Source organism: Haemaphysalis longicornis, unplaced genomic scaffold, assembly GCF_048455015.1.
Source record: "Haemaphysalis longicornis isolate Haplotype H1 unplaced genomic scaffold, Haemaphysalis longicornis Haplotype H1 scaffold_2, whole genome shotgun sequence".
Taxonomy (NCBI): Eukaryota; Metazoa; Arthropoda; class Arachnida; order Ixodida; family Ixodidae; genus Haemaphysalis; species Haemaphysalis longicornis.
Window position 1 is genome coordinate 233,636,056 of NW_027526295.1, and position 16,761 is coordinate 233,652,816.

Consider the following 16,761-nt stretch of genomic DNA (forward strand, 5'->3'; position numbering starts at 1 on the left):
AAAAAAAAACATCACAAGTTATACTGATAGCTCTCGTACATTACTATTATATTCCTGAACGCTCTAACAGTTTCCCTCGTTGGTAACTGTGTTGCTAACTCCGCCGCAGCATGAGTGTACTTGCAGTAGAGCAACCTTTAAAGGCAAGCCTACGTGGTAATGGCGCGGATATGATGAACTGCTGACATCTTCTCTTCAGCAGCTAAGTGTCAAACTGAGCGACCTTCATCTGGCCTGCGGTAGCTATCGATTTAAAATTTCAGTTGGCGAAACCTACGCAAGATGTCTAATTGAAGTGTCGACATCACATTGTGCGCCAATGTGAGTCAGGGTACACTGGCTGTTTCGTCACCGATAGTGTGTCTGTTAGAGCCGCTTATATCACGTAGTTGAGACTGCACACAGCTTGCATTAGGACGCGTCCAAGAGTGCTTAAAATTCAACATAAATCAGGTTGAGTTATTCAACAGCGCCAATCCTATCTTTTTTTTCTCCTTTTAATCATCCAGATTACCGCAGTCGTAAGCGATATGCCAAAAAACAGCAAAGCTTTGTTCGGCTGGGCCCTTGTGGACATGAACTTCGAAGACAGCTCTGGCCAGAAGTGTCTACTTTACGCGCTCACGACGGACGCATTCGCAAGGACCGCGGCGGTGCGTCAGACGATGGGCAGGAGACAGCCATACCGGCTTCGACAAGTGCGTGAAGTCTGACGTCATCGAGGAGGAAACGTTTTACTGTAACCTGTTTAAAAAAAACTGTTTATGTGTGTGTTACTTTAGTGAAAAGCGGCAGGTATTGCCTTCTCCGATAACAAAATAAAAGATAAGTACAGTTTTGGCAGTGCAGTAATGATTTCGATTGTTTGCGTGATCTGCTAGAAATTTTGAAAAAAATAAAGTCGTGGAAACCTGGCTAGCCCACGTTTTCGCATGTTCCCGCGCACACTCAGTGTCTCTTGTTTTGTCACTAAAGTGCTAAATACACTAATAGGTCGCTGTATGATTCGGAAAAATATTTGTTAGACTTTTATGTGGCCAATAAACGATTCGCCAGGAAGAAAATAGTTATTACAATCTACATATGTGGTTGTCAACTAAAATAGTATATGAGCAGGCCAATCTCTTGTAGTAGCTACACATTCATGTGAACCTCAGTGGCAAAAACAGCGTGTTGTGTGTTGGGTTTACCTAGAACAATGGTTAAAAAAGCGGGGCATGACAACGATGAGCTGATGACATGGTATATATTTTAATGACGCAACGTGATATAGTACATAGTACTCGGTTCCTGCATCGCTGCATTTATGTGCATGATTTCGGCATAAAAATATTACATAGAAGAATCAAATTGCAAAATTGCCACATAAAAATGCTTATTGGAATGCTTATTGAGGTAAAAAAACACTTTCTGTGGAAGGGTAGTAATTTCAGACATATTCTGGTGCCTCTAAAAAATTGTAATTTCTAAAAGCAATTCAAGCGTTTTCGTTAAGAGATGTGAAAACTCTACACGCACGGCACCGCAAGTTGGTGCAGCGCACTTTTAAATAGCTAACTCTGAGTAAGAACCCGTCATTCACACGTTCCAAGCAAGGCACAAGTTTCAAACAAACCGGCACAGCTTCTCGCACTTCAATGGACATCCTGGAAAAGCAACAAAAATTGTGGAATCGTCAGCCGTCTCTTCGGCATAGACACTGCGTTATTGGATGTTTGTGCATCGAAATGTGAGCGTGGTGTGCCAGCATGATCGCGCAATAGAAGGAACACGCTGAATGAACAGCATGAAGGAACACCTTGAACACGCAGCAAAGTTGTTCTGGCAGGTGACATCGCGCCAGACAGACGTACGCGATGGTACAGTATGCCGAACACCACGTTGTTTAAGGCACGCTAACTACGCCTCAACGTCATGAACAGTCTATAAAATTAGGGCCGTGACAGCTTCAGTTCCGTAGGGCGTGTTTAGCTACCGAGAGCACACAATAATTCCGAGGCTTACTTGCTGGACATACGCGTCAGTGAGCATAGCAGTCGCTGGTAACTTTGCAGCAGCTGACAACTTCGAGCCGATGCGGATGCACTTTTTACGCAAACAAGCACTAGTTGTAGAAAGCTGGTTAAAGTCGGGCTCAGTGCCAGCTCAGCCCCGTTCACGGCAGCCACGAAGTTCTGTTGTTCTGTCAATTCTTTGGTAACACTAGTCTTTTTTAGTTAGGGTCACACCTTCCGAGGACGCGGTTGTCGCGGGGGGCGGATCGGGCGCTACCAAATCCGTCGCAGTCTTCGAGGTGGTGGCAGTAGCCGAGGCCAGCGTGGAAAGGCCCTCGTCTTTTTCGTCCGCTTCGTACTTCTCGGAACTTGGGGTGGGTTCGGTGGTGGTCGACGAGAGCGCCGCGTAGGCGTCTGCGTTGTGGGCCTCGGTGTCGTACCGAGCCGCGGCGGGAGACTGGCTCGAAGCCTTTTCGGCGGCCGCCTTGTACGCCGAGGCCACGTAGCGGGCCCAGTCGTAGCTGTCGGGAGACGCGTACTGCTTCGACGTATCCCTGTGTTCCTCCTTCCCGTAAGAAGAGGCAGGGTACGGGGCCCAGCCGTAGTTCTTGTACTGAGAGCTGTAATCGGCTGCCTTGTACGCTGATGAGGAGTCGTCCGCCGGCCACTTCGCGGGTTCCGTCTGGTGCGACGCCGGCATCCGACTCCAGGCTGATTCGAGGGAGGATATGTGCTTCTCCTTCATGTACTGCTTCAAGGCAGCCATGTAAGCAGGATGATCGGCAGCCTCCAAGTACCGTGGCCCGTACGGTTTGCGGGCAGCTGTCGTTAGCGCTTTGCTGGCGTAGCTGTCGTAGTCGATAGTGGCGTAGGACTTGTCTTCGTGAGCAGAGACGGCGGGAGGCGAGTAATACCTGCCGGGGGTCTCGGCGGAGTAGTACGTGGCGCTCCTGTAGGGATTGTAGGCGGGGCGCTTGGTTGCGGTCCGTTCCGAGTACGTTGGCAAACTCTGCGTGGGAGACGCTTTCGACGGCTTGTTCGAGCTAGCGGAGGACAGGGCTTCAGCTGCCGCGCTGTAGTCAATAACATCTATGTGATGATGATTGGCCTTGGTAGGTGTCTCAGCCGGCGCGTCGAACAGGGCGTGCAGGTGAGACAAGTCTGTCACTTCGGTGACGCCAGGGGACTTGGGGAGAGGGGCCTCCCAAACATTAGTGGGTGGGTAGTGGTAATGATGAACTCTGAAAAAAAAAAGTCCGACTTCAATTCCAACTGCCCGAAAAAAATTAATGAACATGTCTTTGTGGGTTTCTTTATGTGTCGCTTGCGGCCGTTTCCAATGTCTGCAATTAACTATGGATTCCCTGCATAATTACCCTAAACGTTGTTGAGGGCTTTCATAGTCGAAAAATAAACAGCGAAGTTTACGGTTTTAACCTCCTTGTCTTCTTCTATTTTGAAGATTTCCTTCAAGGACCTCTTCAACGATGCCGATATATATAACGGTAACATAAATACTGCTGATGACAGCTGCCGATATCAAACAATAGATTAGATACCACTCCTTTTCAGTAGCTGCTTACTGCACCCGGATGACTTAAAGGAGCCATGAAGAGAAAATACTTCGTTTAATTTGAAAGAACTAGGATTCAGTATCTCACTCAGCTCCATTACAGCCACAAAAGATGTTTTTTTAACGAAAAAAAAGCAAGAAGTATTTAAAAACTTTCAAATTTGGCGCCACAGTGACGTGTTATGAGCAAGAATGACGTCATACGGGCCAACAATAAAACATAATTTTCAGTGCGTTAGCTGCAGGTTAGCATTCAAGTGATGCGGTCAAATGGAACTAGAGGCCCCATTACAGACGTCCAGGCATGTGTCGTCGCGGCAGGTCAGTTAGGCGGCCGCCAATCGCACAAACAAGGTTCTGTGACGTCATAGAAAAGTTGCGGGAAATTGGCTAGGGGGTCGCAACTGCTTCAAACGTTTTCTTTAATATCTCCGTTATTTTTTCGAAGATTGCGATGATATTGGTATCATTGTAATCGGCACTACGCAGTCTTTATAATAAACCCAACTTGTATTTTCTCTTCATGGCTCCTTTAACAATTACGAGGGCAAAGTGTATACGAGGAAACATCTGAGTCATTTTTATGCCATCCATGTGTTATGCCATAGCAAGCCTTCGTGTTAGGCTGGTGTGTGGAGAAGCCCGTAATTTAAAGGCATCACTGTCCTGGCGTTCAGAAGCTTGGCGCAGGGTAACCTTGTGCAAAAAACCCTCATTACAGCGAAATACTTTTATTGGATATCTCGCTTTTTTTCGAAGTGGTTTTGATCCCCACGGCAGTGCATTGTACCGCCTATAACGAAGTATCGCCTATAACGAAGTCAGTTTCTCTTTTAATGAGTTTGTTGTAACGAGTGTTTACTGTGTGTACATGCGTATACTTACGGGACAGGAACGGGAAGAAGCGGTGGGGGAGGCGGCGGAGGTGGAAGGTGGTGGTGGTGATGGTGAGGAGGGTGCGGAGGCGGCGAGTGGTGGTGGTGGTGGCCGCTAGGCACGGGAACTGGAACGGCTATCACCCTCGGCCCACTGAGCAGCCGCGCCATGAGGATCTTCTTGAGCGTCGCCCAACCCTGCACGTTCCCCACGAACAGGGCGAGCACCACGACGAGGAGCACAGTGTGCTTGCCGTAGCTCGTAGCGCGTGGCATTCTTTGGTTTTGGATGCCTGAAAAAGAAAACGGGGCAGGTTTAACGCTTGTAAACCTAGTTACCGCGAGCGAAATGTCCGTTTGGCTTCGTTTTTCAAAGACCACACCCAGTGTTTCATAAAAGTTATGTCCCACCTGCCCCACTTGCGCTTCGAAAGCGTCGCGCCATCTATGGCGACACCGAGCGACCAAGCGCCAGCGAAGCAGCTGTGAAACCCACGCCTAGTCACGTGGTACCGCAGCAGAGTGGCTCCGCGCGAGAGCGCAACTGCGACGCCTCTCTCGAGCGGATCATTAGCGTGACGTCACACCTGGTACACTATCACGCCGGCGGCTCATTGGGACGCGACGAATGACCTCACAATGCATGGAGAAGTAGAGCTTTCATGAAAAAAATGTTACAGCGTCAAAATTTCACTTGAACGATGCCCGAAGAAAACCTCGAGAAAAATGACCTTTGCTAATTTAAAATCTACTAAACTCAACGATGATCACTTTGCGTGATTAGCACAAACAATTGAAATCAGCAGCAGCCCACTAGGTTCAGTGCAGGACGAAGGCCTCTCCCGTCGACCTGCAACTGCTCCTGTCCCGCGCCTCTTTAGTCCATTCTTTGCCCCTGAATTTTCTTATTTCGTCCCTCCATAGAGTTATTGGCCTTTCCCTTCTTCTAGATCCGTCTCTGTATCTACTCTGTTGCACTGGTGGTCCACCAGTTGTTATTTCGTCTCGCTACATGGCCTGCCCAAGACCATTTTGTTTCTTTATATGAACTATGATATCGTCTACTCGAGTTTCCTCCTTGACCCAGGAAGCTTGTTTTCTGTCCCTAAGCATTACTCCGGTAATTATTCGTTCCATGGCCCATTGAGCCCGCCCAAGTTTGCTTCCTAGCTGTTAGTAAGGCTCCAAGTTTCCGTTCCATATGTCATCGCCGATATGATGCATTAGTTGTATGTCCTCCTTTTGAGTGATAGAGGTGGCTTACTTCTCATTATTTGGAAGTGTTTGCCGAAAGCGCTCCGGCCCATACCTATTCTGAGCGGAATTTCTATCTCGTGATTGGGGTCAGCTCTGATAACCCGCCCGAGATACACTCTTCTACTTGTTCTGTTCGTTCCGTTACACAGCCTGAAAAGGGTGCTTTCGACATGTTTATTCATAATGAGTTTACATATATTCATATTTGTATTTAGCCCATGGCTTTGGTGTCTCTGATTGTAGTTCCTGAAGCATTTTTCGCAGGTGTTCTGCAGACTCACTTAGCAAGCCTCTGTCATCTGCAAATGTAAAACGGCTCACGTGTTCCCCGTTTATCCGTAACCCTATGTTTTCCCAGTCAAGCTTCCTGAAAGCCCCCCTCCAGACATGCTGTGAATAGTTTCGGCGAGATGGAATCTCCCTGTCTAACGCCACTTCGGATCGGAAATTTTTCGCTTTGCTTGTGAACAATTATCCAGCCCATACATCCTTGATTTATGTCGTCTAGAATGTAGGTTTCCTCTATCCCTCTAGCCTTTTAATGCTTTCAGCACTGCTGCGGTGTGTACTGAATCACACGCTTTTTTATAGTCTATAAATGACATGTAAAGGTGTTTGGTGTACTCTGCGGGTTTTTTCTAGTACAGTGCAACCTCCATATTTGGAACTCGCTTAATTCGAACTTCTGGTTTATTCGAACTGACGCTGCGGTCCCGGCAAAGTTATGTGTATTTAAATAGCTTTCGTTAATTCGAACTTCTTTCAATTGGAACAAATTTTCGGGTCCCTTCGAGTTCGAATTAACGAGGTTCGCCTGTAGTTGATTGATGACATGAATAAGATTTATTGAGTCTCCTTTTCTGAACCCAGCCTGCGGTCTGGGTTGTTGGGAATCTAGGCTGTCGCTTATGTCGTTAGCTATTAATTGGCTAAACGGCTTGTGTACAACTGAGACTAGGCTGATGGGCGTGCAATTCTTAAGGTCTTTGCTATCTCCCTTATCTCCCTTTTTGTGAACCAGAATTATGTTGGCGTTCTTCGAGGTTAAGGGCACTTTTATTGTATTTAAGCATCCCGAGAATGGTGCAGCAAGCTTTTCCAGCACAATGCCTCCTCCCTCCTTAAAAAGATCCGCGGTTATGCCATCGTCACCTGCAGCTTTTCCTATTTTCATTCCCTTGAAATCCTTTTCAACTTCGTCTTTGGTTATTCGTGGGACTTCGCGAGCTAAGCTTGTATGTTCAATAGATTTCCCCTGGTATAATGCCGCTGGCGTATAACCTGGTGTAGAATAGTTCTGCTACTTTTATTATCTCGCCCATGCTGTGCGTTGTGTTACGTTGTTCGTCTCTGAGTGCGTACATTCCGTCTTTGCCGATTTTTAGCTCTCTCTTCTAAGTGGCTCCTGTTGCTCCTGTTTCCGGCGTTTCCTCGATCACTGCCATGTTTTGCACACAAATGTCGTTATTTTTACAAATGTGAATAAATTTTGAGAGCTCTGCTAATTCAGTCTGATCTTCTCATTTTAATTTTGTCGGAAAATTGAAATGAAAATTTTAAATCTCATAGGACGTTTTGGTACGTTTAATGCAAGCTCTTCGAATTCCGCATATATTTGCGGTGTTTAATAATTGCTTAATAAAACGCTCCACTCTATACCAAACACTACGTTGTAGCAGAACAGAGTGTATTATTCCTCTTTAAAATATACACTTTTGAACCATACTTTAGAATACTACATGCTTTCGAACCATATACTTTGCTTGTGCCCGTTAGGCCGTTGAGCACTTCTCATAGAAGTTGTCCTGCTGCAAACAACGGCAAAAATTTCTACGTTTTAAATGCCTCCAACATCATTGTTTACCGTTCAGTTTCGGTCAGTATTTCCCCGATGTCGCAGCCAATTAGGTATCGCTCTAAGCGCAAAAAAAAAAAAGATGTCATTGCGACCTCTTATGCAGAGGTGCTTGCGTTACAATGAATTTATTCAACGATAATCCAAATTTCTTTGAGCACGAGCTGGGGCCCGGTGATTTGACTGCCTTCAACGCGAGAGGTTTTTACTCCAACCGGGCGTACATCCCATTTCCACGATGATGCAGTTCAGTTTATGAGCGGTGCCCACGATATAAAAAATCTTTGCTCTGAAATTATTGTTTCAGTCTCAGCGGAATACGAAACGGGGTGAGAGTTGCCCACAATGCCTTTCCCCGGGAGTGATTTCCCACTGGCCTGACTTACTTTTTTTAGAATTGTGTTAGACGTTTGATGAGTCAGATTTCTTCAGTGCCGTTTCACGTGAACGTTTTATTTAGCGCGTGTCTTGGCTGCAAAGGAAATTTTAGCATCTAAATTGCCTTATCATTCCCTTACTTTCCTTTGTATGTTTTCTCTAAATTTCGTAGCTTTGTCCCGGCACGTGCGGGAAAATTTGTAAGCCTGACGGGTTACTTTGGCATAAGCCAAGTAGAAAGAGGTCGTCTGGTTTTGTTCTGCACTTTATTTCTACCCATGGTTGGAAGAAAATCCGACGGAGAGCACTTTACTGCCGCCGATAAATCTTCGGCATGGGAAAAGGGAGCGCGCCCTATTCCCGAGACATCAATAAAGCCGAAAAAAACCTTTCTCTTCAAATTAACGTCATTCGCTCTGAGGCTGCAATCAGATTCCAGACATGTGGAAACAAGGAAAAGTGTTTCTTCGGGCTTTCTCGGCTTCCCGGCTCTCGAGAAAGTGGTTGCCCCGACCGCCAAGCGTAAAAGGAATCACTCGGCCGTGGCGCGGGACGCTCCTGCCGATGCCTGTCGAGATTAGGGCTTCCTCGCTGTCCGAAGAGAGCCACCCAATTTATTCGCGAACGATTTGAAAAGAGCGCCCAATGTCAGGTCAGCGTGCGGTAGCCTCCAGCGAAGTGGCCGCTTCGGACAGTTAAGAACACCAAAGAGCAACGACGGTGGTAAAGCCGTTAGAGCCCATAAAAGGACGCAACACTTTCACATTGTCAGAAAGTTTATACATGGGTCAAAGCGTCCAGAGAACGGGTCTCTAATGCAGCCTGACGGAAAGGAGCCCTGCCTCCGTGATTTCGACATCAGTACCAAAAGAGACCATCTGGGCAAAATAGAAGTTTGTTTCCTTCAAAGACTGCGGTGTCGCAATAAAAATGATTTTAACTTTAGCACAGACTTAAAGAAAAATTATTTCAGATAATGAGGAGAACATGAAGCAGTGGCGACTCACCAGCTACTTTGTTTCTCACCCCTTATGACGTCATAGGGACTTCGTGCGCTTGGCGGCCGCCGACCGAACCCCCTTCAAAAGCGAATGTATAGTTGCAGTGGTGTAGCTAGTCTTGTTTGATAGAATAATGTTAATGCTAATGTAGAGTGAACCCACTAACAGCTGTCTGTACAATAGTGCAAAGCTGGGCGAGCCGGTAAGGATCCATGATTAAAACAGCGCAAGGAACAGGACGAGAAAAGCTGAGGACGGGCGCTTACTGACGACTAAATTTCATTGAAAGAAACAACGAAATATATACGAAAAAGCAAGAGCACAAGCAAAACAAGAAAGGCAAACAAAGATTAAAAAAAGATTATTAAACAGAGGTGTCACCCTCCGCAGCCACGCAGCCCAAATAACTTATCTCTTTTGCAAGCAGCGAGATTGACGGCATGCTTACACACCAGTCCTGCATTTTATGGATTACAAACGCCTCCGCTGCTTCACGTGTGCGTCGATCCGAGTATCAACGCACAACGTTGGTATCAACGTTGTTATCAACGGGTATCAACGTTGAGCCTGAGAAAACCCGCAACAAAGAAAAAGAACGAGTCACCATCATCCCATACTTGCCCCGGCTGTCATACAAACTTATGAAAACTGCAAGGACGGCCGGCGTAAGAGTGGTTTCTTCAGCCTCCAATAAGCTTTCCAAACTCTGCAGAAAGGACAACAACGATGACCGTAGCTTGACAGGTTGCAACGTCAAGCATAAATGCCCCTACACGGAATGCAGTCTCTCTGTGGTGTACAGTGTCCCACTGTCCTGCGGGAAGTCTTACGTAGGGCAGACGGGGCGTTGCATCCACGATCGCCTCGTGAGCATGCCAATTCGCTCAAGACGTTCCAGGGGAGCAACCTCGCTACTCATTGCGGAACACATGGCTGCTCGCCTAAGCTTGACCACGCCTCGATTGTGACCAGATGCCCGGATCAACGCACACGTGAAGCAGCGGAGGCGTTTACAATCTATAAAATGCAGGACTCGTGTGTAAGCATGCCGTCAATCTCGCTGCTTGCAAAAGGTAAGTTATTTGGGCGGCGTGGCTGCGTAGGGTGACACCTCTGTTTAAAAACATTTCTCTGTGCGTACGTGTATCTCTTTGCGTCTTAGTAGCTATTATCACGACCCCCTCTTCACTAAGTGGGGTATGCAGGCACTTTACTGACGACAAGGCGGAGCGTGATCAGTCAACACCCACTAGACAATCATTCGCCGTGCTGAAGAAACTTGATTCGGAGTTATGACTCTGTGCTTGACTCCGTATATATTTGGGGTTTGGGTTAAACGATCCTGGCCAATCCCCCAAGTGTGTATGCGCCACAAACTGCGCAGGAGGCCGCCTGGTTCTTGCTGCGGCAGGAAACTAAACATCCCCCTCGCGAGGGGCACGATCAAATGCAGAGCATTTCCGGGGGCGCACGACGTTAAGTAGTTTGCGTTACGTTAATGTTGTTGCACTTGTTGCTGTTGGTTGTTGTATTGTAATTAAATGAGGAGACGTAATTACGGGGTCACGTGACATCATTTATTAGCAGGTGGGTATGACATCATTTATTAGCAGGTGGGTATGATTATTGTGGCGCAGTGGGAAGAGCACCATGTACCTCGCGTTCCGACCACAGGTAGTGAATGCGTTGTATCAGCAGCTTCTTGACGTAGTTTGAATGAGTCAAGGATATAAGGCGCGTTCGTAGCCCTCCATTCTGTGTCGGCTTTGTGGCGCAGTGGGTAGAGCACCATGTACCTTGCGTTCCGCCCGCAGGGTCGTGGGATCGAGACCAGGCGCCGGTAAGTATTATTTTTTTTATATAGTGTAGGGGGAGGGGTGCGGATGACGATGGACAACTAGAACGGATGACATCGTGAGTTAAAGAAATGCTCTGCTTTAAAATCTTATTTTAACCTTTGTTTGCCTTTCTTGTTTTGCTTGTGCTCTTGCTTTTTCACATATCTTTCGTTGTTTCTTTAAATACAATTTAGTCGTCAGTCAGCGCCCATCCTTGTCAGCTTTTCTCGCCCTGTCCCTTGCGCTGTTTTAATCATGGAGCTGTTTGTACATAAGTATCTTTTCTGTTACGTCACTGCTGACGGGTAGCGCGAAAAGTGAAAGTGCATCAAAATTTCTTTTTGTGTGCGAAAAGTACGCATTTCGGGGCTGGAATTCAGTTGAGTTGCCGAAGGATAGTCCCTTCAAATAAAAAAAAATTGTATTTTGTCCCCATGGTCCTTTTAAAATTACGCTTTAGCAATAGTGTAACAGTAATGGTAATCTTCCGCCGCACTTATTTCGATGATAAATGAAGGACAAGAAGCGTTGCACAAAAGAAAATAGATAATTCTAAAGCGGCCGCACAGTGTGGGCTCCTGGTCACACATGGTTCAAACGAGTTATTTTTTAAGGCTTTAAAAGCAGTTGCGAGCAAATCGTTTTCCTAACTGTGCTAACATGAACTCAAAGAAATTTTGTCGACCTCACCATAACCTCAACTATGAAGCTGACGTCAACTCAGGGAAGCTCACCTGAGAACTTGTTGTGCACGACGGATCTAATTTCAACCTCACCTCACACTCGACCTCACAGCTAAGTCGACCTCACCTGAGCCGCAAGCGCATAAGTTGTCTCTGATCATTTCAAGGTGACACCAAACTTTATTTGGAGGTGTAAAGCAATTCATACATCTGAAACAGACATAATTTGCAATAAAACACAATCATTACGTGTAACGGCAAACAAGATAACACTAATTACCAGTCAAATAAAATTTTGGGCAAAGCTTCTCCAGCATCTCTGTCTGCCTTTTCAAGTTTTGTAAGTGTTGTTTAAGCAGGCAAACACTTTGAATAATACTTAGTGTTAGATCACTGAATGAGAATAAGACGATGGGGGTACAAATGCTCGGTTTGAGTTTCATTCACACATAATCTCGAAGAAATGGTCCAGTAAATGTACAATGGATAAGCACTCCAAATACTGCAACAGGAGTTATAAATCAGTTTTTCGAAATATATGTTCGGGATTGTCGTGTGCAAGTGAAGATACGAGTTTCCAAGCGGGAAACCAAACGCGCTAATCGTGAACCTTACTTAAACCCCAGCTCTTAGCTTCAACCTCATGCAACCTCAAAACTCGTCGTCTGAGGTTTTGATCAAAGCCCTCCGAAGGCACTAACACTGCACGTCGTCACCTCTGACCCCCCGCTAAATGTCATCTCATATCATAAGGTTGAGAATAATTTGATGCTAAGGACGCCCTCATGAAGTATTAACCTCATGAGATTGACCACCTTGACCGCAAATGTTTTCCTAGTTTCGGTGTTCCTATTTTACTGATGCTTTTGAACCAGCTAGTATTTGATTTTTTTTAAGTTTCAAAGCTAATTAGCTCTAAAAACGAGATATGGTTATAGGCTTACAAAAAAAAACGTGTACGGGTCACGGGGAGGCATAACATATTCAATTTATAATTTTACTTTGCATCGACTACCATTTATTTTCAGAGCATGATCAGTGCATACTGTCGTCTGTTCCTCATTTCCGGTGTAATTTATCTTTCTCTGTTTATATGACTAGAAAATCGAGCGTCGCTGTGCTTTTATAATGGCCTTCACCGCAGCAGTTCACCACAAATTCAGCGGTTATAGGCTCACAAAGCCTCTAGTCATGAGTTTGTTTTATAAAACTTAAAAGGTTCAAGTGGCTATCACTTGAGTCTACAGTACAGCCCACGTTTAAGTCATATAACCGTCTTCTACACCATAGACTACACGCCCTACATTTGGGGCCAGATATTCGTGCTTATCAAACCCCGTAACGTCCGTGCTATGCTGTTTGTTTTCGTGTCAGTGTGCTATGTATGGCGCGTGCAAACCCGCGAAATGCGAAATGTGTAAATCATGCCGTGTAAGAGTGTACGAAAAACATATTAGTAGGGATGGGCGAATATTGGGCGTCGTCGAATATGCGACCGAATTGCTTTCCATTCGTTATTCGCTTCGGTCCGAATGCCGGTATTCGGTATTTTAGAATTATCCGGCACTACCGAATAGGCAGCCAAAAGCTTTCCCAGATGTCATCCCAGGCTTCTCGCAATACCCCGCCAACGTGGATATTTCTATCATCAGTGCCAAGTTGTTGCCTTGCCTAGAGGTTCGACAAGCTCTCGGCCGCCATCACACTTTCCGTTCTAAGGCGCCACTAAAACAACACCGCTGCCTATATAGCGGCACCAAGCCAGTGCACTTATATTACCGATTCTATGCGGAATCAGCGGAGAACTGTTCAAAATTGCGCCCTCTGACTTGTGCTTTGGTTGGCTACGGCCGCGGATACTAGTGGCTACAATACTCTTCTTTTTTTCAGAGGAGCTTCTAGGTAGCGCCAAAACTCGAGCCAACTGCGTGTCACTTTTCATTTTCGGCGACAACTAATTGCGCTTGAATGTGAATCTTAGTGGACACATCACTTTTGTATTTACAGTTTTTCCAGTATCTGCTTAGAATTTAGTAACTTAGAATCTAGTAAATATGGCAGCTCACTGCGTGAGCTGTGACAGACAAGTGACAGGCTACTTCGGCGCCCCTTGTCCTCCCACGGTGTGGAAACCCTCTGGGGTGGTGGAGGAACCATGACATCCGGCTTTACCCAGCGCTGGCTAAGGTGGCCCGAAAGTACCTTTCAATTCCTGCCACGCAGACGAGGAGTGAGCGGATGTTCTCGACACCAGGAAATGTTGTCAGCAGCCGGCGGGAGCTGCTTCTCCCGGAGCGTGTGGAGCAACTAGTATTTCTTCACAAAAATTTGTGAATACAGTAAAGGGAAGCTGCGCATATAATTTCTGAATAAATACTCAACTAGTATTAGTTTCACAAAATGTTATGCCTGTGTGAGTTCAAATTCTTAATCGGGTAACAACTTGCTCATATTTTTTGTAATTGCTGGTCTGTATTATTCGACCTATTCGATTCGAAATTATTCGACCAAATCAATATTGGTTTCGAATTCGCTTCGAACTTCAATTCACCATTCGCCCATCCTTACTTATTACTGAAGCCGTAAACGTAGTTTTCAGGGCGTGAACATTGCGAGCCCTGTTCGTGTGAACATAGCTTTCCCTACGCCAGCTTTTAACGGTTCACGAAATTGTCCAAGAGGGCTTTATATCAGCTATAATGAGGAGCTACATTACAGTGACCATGCTTTATGAACTCATAAGCAAAGTTAAACCTGGAGTTTTCAAACAGATGGATGGTTGGGCTGCTTGCACTTTAATTTTTTAAAGCAAGATGACAAAGAGAATAACTTAATTGACTACGGAAAAATGGTACTGATGGCATATGCATCACTCAATTACCATTCAAACTCAGTTGGGGTGTTTTCCCGCAGCAACTTCGCCACCGAGATTATTGGGCTACTAGAATATATGTCCCTTGCAAGTAAATCATTTTAATTATGACTAATTATAATGTACCTTAATTAAGGGCCTGCACAGTTCACATTCAAGTCTTGCTCGCATAGGGAATTTCTGCAGTAAATTTTTCTACTTAAAGGTGACGATCATCTCTAGTTATTTCAACGTTTTGAGCCCTTCCTCGATAGCGCGGAAAGGTTTCGATAAAGGAAATTTGGAAATCCGGTTGCAGATAACATTATTTTGAGCTGCTACACATTGACTAATAAGGACAACTTGCAGAGTAGTTTTCTCCAACATAGGTTGGTGCAAGAGCTATAATATCGCCGAGGTATTTTTCGGCATGCTAACCAAGCTGTCTGGCTTGGGAACTGAGACACCGATACGTTGTACATCGCGAGCAAAACAAGACACACTGGTGTTGTGTTGACCAGTTATCAAACGCCAACTTAGCCTGAATAAGAGGCTGGTGGCAATCGGTTTCCGCGAAGCCAAGCCCAGCCACGCGAGCTCCGAAAGATGTTTCTCAGGGGTCTCCAAACAAACTCACCCGACGTGCTTGGTTCCAAAAGGTATCCTGCCTAGCGCTGCACAGCGATACAACTCTTGCGTCCTGTCGTCTCCCGTGGCTGTCCCGAGTGTGCGACCGCACGGACCCAAATGCGAATGAAAAGGAACTAAACACCTCGGAGCACGCGCCCGTGCCCTTTAAGATATCTCGGGGGAGGGGGTGGGCGGGGGCGAGCGCTTTAGCCAGACGACCGAGACGAAGTTCCTCGAAGCTCTTCGGCATGAAGAACAGGGCGCCGCGCCTAGCCTACATATGCCACATGCGTCATTGCGGCATGCCAGCTTCGCCGCCTCCTTGAAGGCCCCGCGGTCTTCCGCCGTGCGTTGCTCCTCTTTTGCAAGCATCTTTTCGTGCTCAAGCACCGAAACTCTCACTCTCCGAATCTTAGACCAATCTGTTACCTGGTTCTAACAGTTGCAAGGTTCATTAATTCCGAAAGAGCGGTGGATCTGGTAGTTCTGCTCCAAACCTAACCAGCAAACGTATATATAACCTGGGCTGCAGGGTATCTTCGTTTCACCAAAATGCAGAATTTAAGCTCAAAATACGTATTTCTGAATGTTCATTTAAAGAAAACCCTCTGCATTGGCCATTTTAAACGACTTATTAGCTGTTACGCAGTTTCGGAAGTTGTAGTGAAAATTTATCACGAACGCCTAATGCTTATCTTGCATCAAAATGGTGTCGACTTCTGTATATTAAACCCAGCGAGGAAAATAAATGCGCCTGCTGATCCATTTCGGCAATGAATTTGGCCATTTCACTCGGGAGTTGCGATGGAGACGATCGGGTTTTATACATAGTAACGTAAGAGAGCTTCTAACGTCCGTTGCGCTGCCTTTTGTTTTATCCTTTTAAAAAAAAAACTTCGCTACCATTGTGGGGAAGGCCAGCCTATTTCATTGCTTGGTAGCTTCCTTGCTCGCTGGCATGCTCCGTCAGAAGTTTTATCTTTGAATTTCATAATCTCGGACAGTTCATTGGAGAAAGGAGACCTGCAATCTTTAATAATATACGCAAAACATTTTTCGATTACTCCACCCGTTTTGCGGTATCTGGTTGGCTATCAAGCCCGTTTCACCGGTTCCTTTATCCCCGACTTTCAAGCAGGATTCATGCCCTGTAAGGATCCTGAAATCTTTATCCGTAGATGTATCTGATGTATTACCAGGAATTAGCTCAAGCCATCGTATTCTCACTAAAAGAGAATCGTGGAAGATGAAACAAGCTTGTATATTTTTATTTATTAAACGACATCTTTTGCTAATGACATGACTCACGAGATTTTTGTTTTTACTGACTTCGATGCACAATAGTGTAAATAAACTTTCTGGACTATTGAAGTAACACCATAGCGGGCGATATTAGGGGAGGTCTAGTTAATGGTTACAATCATAACACTGCGGGTAAAGCAAACGAATGGTAGTTATAATCAGTGTTATTATAACTAAAGCCTCAATACGTACCTCACTCAGCGCACACATTCTTTTCAGCAAGCAGCATTTTTTATTCATCCAGTGGTAAGTTACATCCATGGTGATGTAATGAATTGAGCTCCAGTTAAATTTTGTTGTATGTGTGAATTAACGCTGGATCGTGTCAATTATTTCAATGGCTGAGTGGGCAGAGCGTTTCCTGGCGAAGTGGCACCGGGTATACAATTGTTTAGAACACGAGTAATAACAAATGGGGAACTAGCTCAGTTGGTTAGTGCATTTAATTTTGACATGACACTGACGCTGTACCATTCAACGCTGCAGTGCGCAAAATCGCTAACTACACCAGTTCTAATGCTCCA

At 45.7% G+C, this 16,761-nt stretch overlaps 2 protein-coding genes across 2 annotated transcripts in view; one reads left to right on the forward strand and one right to left on the reverse strand.

The window, feature by feature from the left end:
* LOC144167684 (uncharacterized) overlaps positions 1 to 935 on the forward strand; it is a 33,621-nt gene extending 32,686 nt beyond the window's left edge. The window contains exon 5 of the mRNA XM_077696868.1: positions 510 to 935. Coding sequence (XP_077552994.1) covers positions 510 to 713 — 204 coding nt within the window. The 3' untranslated portion in view covers positions 714 to 935. The remainder of the gene's footprint in view (positions 1 to 509) is intronic.
* Positions 936 to 1,240: 305 nt separating this feature from the next.
* Positions 1,241 to 15,067, reverse strand: LOC144167685 (uncharacterized). The gene is made up of 3 exons (XM_077696869.1): positions 14,943 to 15,067; positions 4,453 to 4,735; positions 1,241 to 3,235 (listed from the first exon to the last, which is right to left on the reverse strand). The coding sequence occupies exons 2-3, from the start codon at positions 4,716 to 4,718 to the stop codon at positions 2,203 to 2,205; spliced, it is 1,299 nt and encodes a 432-aa protein (XP_077552995.1). The 5' UTR covers positions 4,719 to 4,735; positions 14,943 to 15,067; the 3' UTR covers positions 1,241 to 2,202.
* Positions 15,068 to 16,761: the final 1,694 nt, after the last annotated feature.

What these genes read in the sequence shown, in the direction of transcription:
- LOC144167685 (XM_077696869.1), bottom strand. Translation starts at nt 4,718, where the DNA reads ATGCCACGCGCTACGAGCTACGGCAAGCACACTGTGCTCCTCGTCGTG. An exon ending in CTTCTTCCCGTTCCTGTCCC is followed by an intron (nt 3,236 to 4,452) that starts GTAAGTATACGC and finishes TTTTTTTTTCAG; the next exon opens with AGTTCATCATTACCACTACC.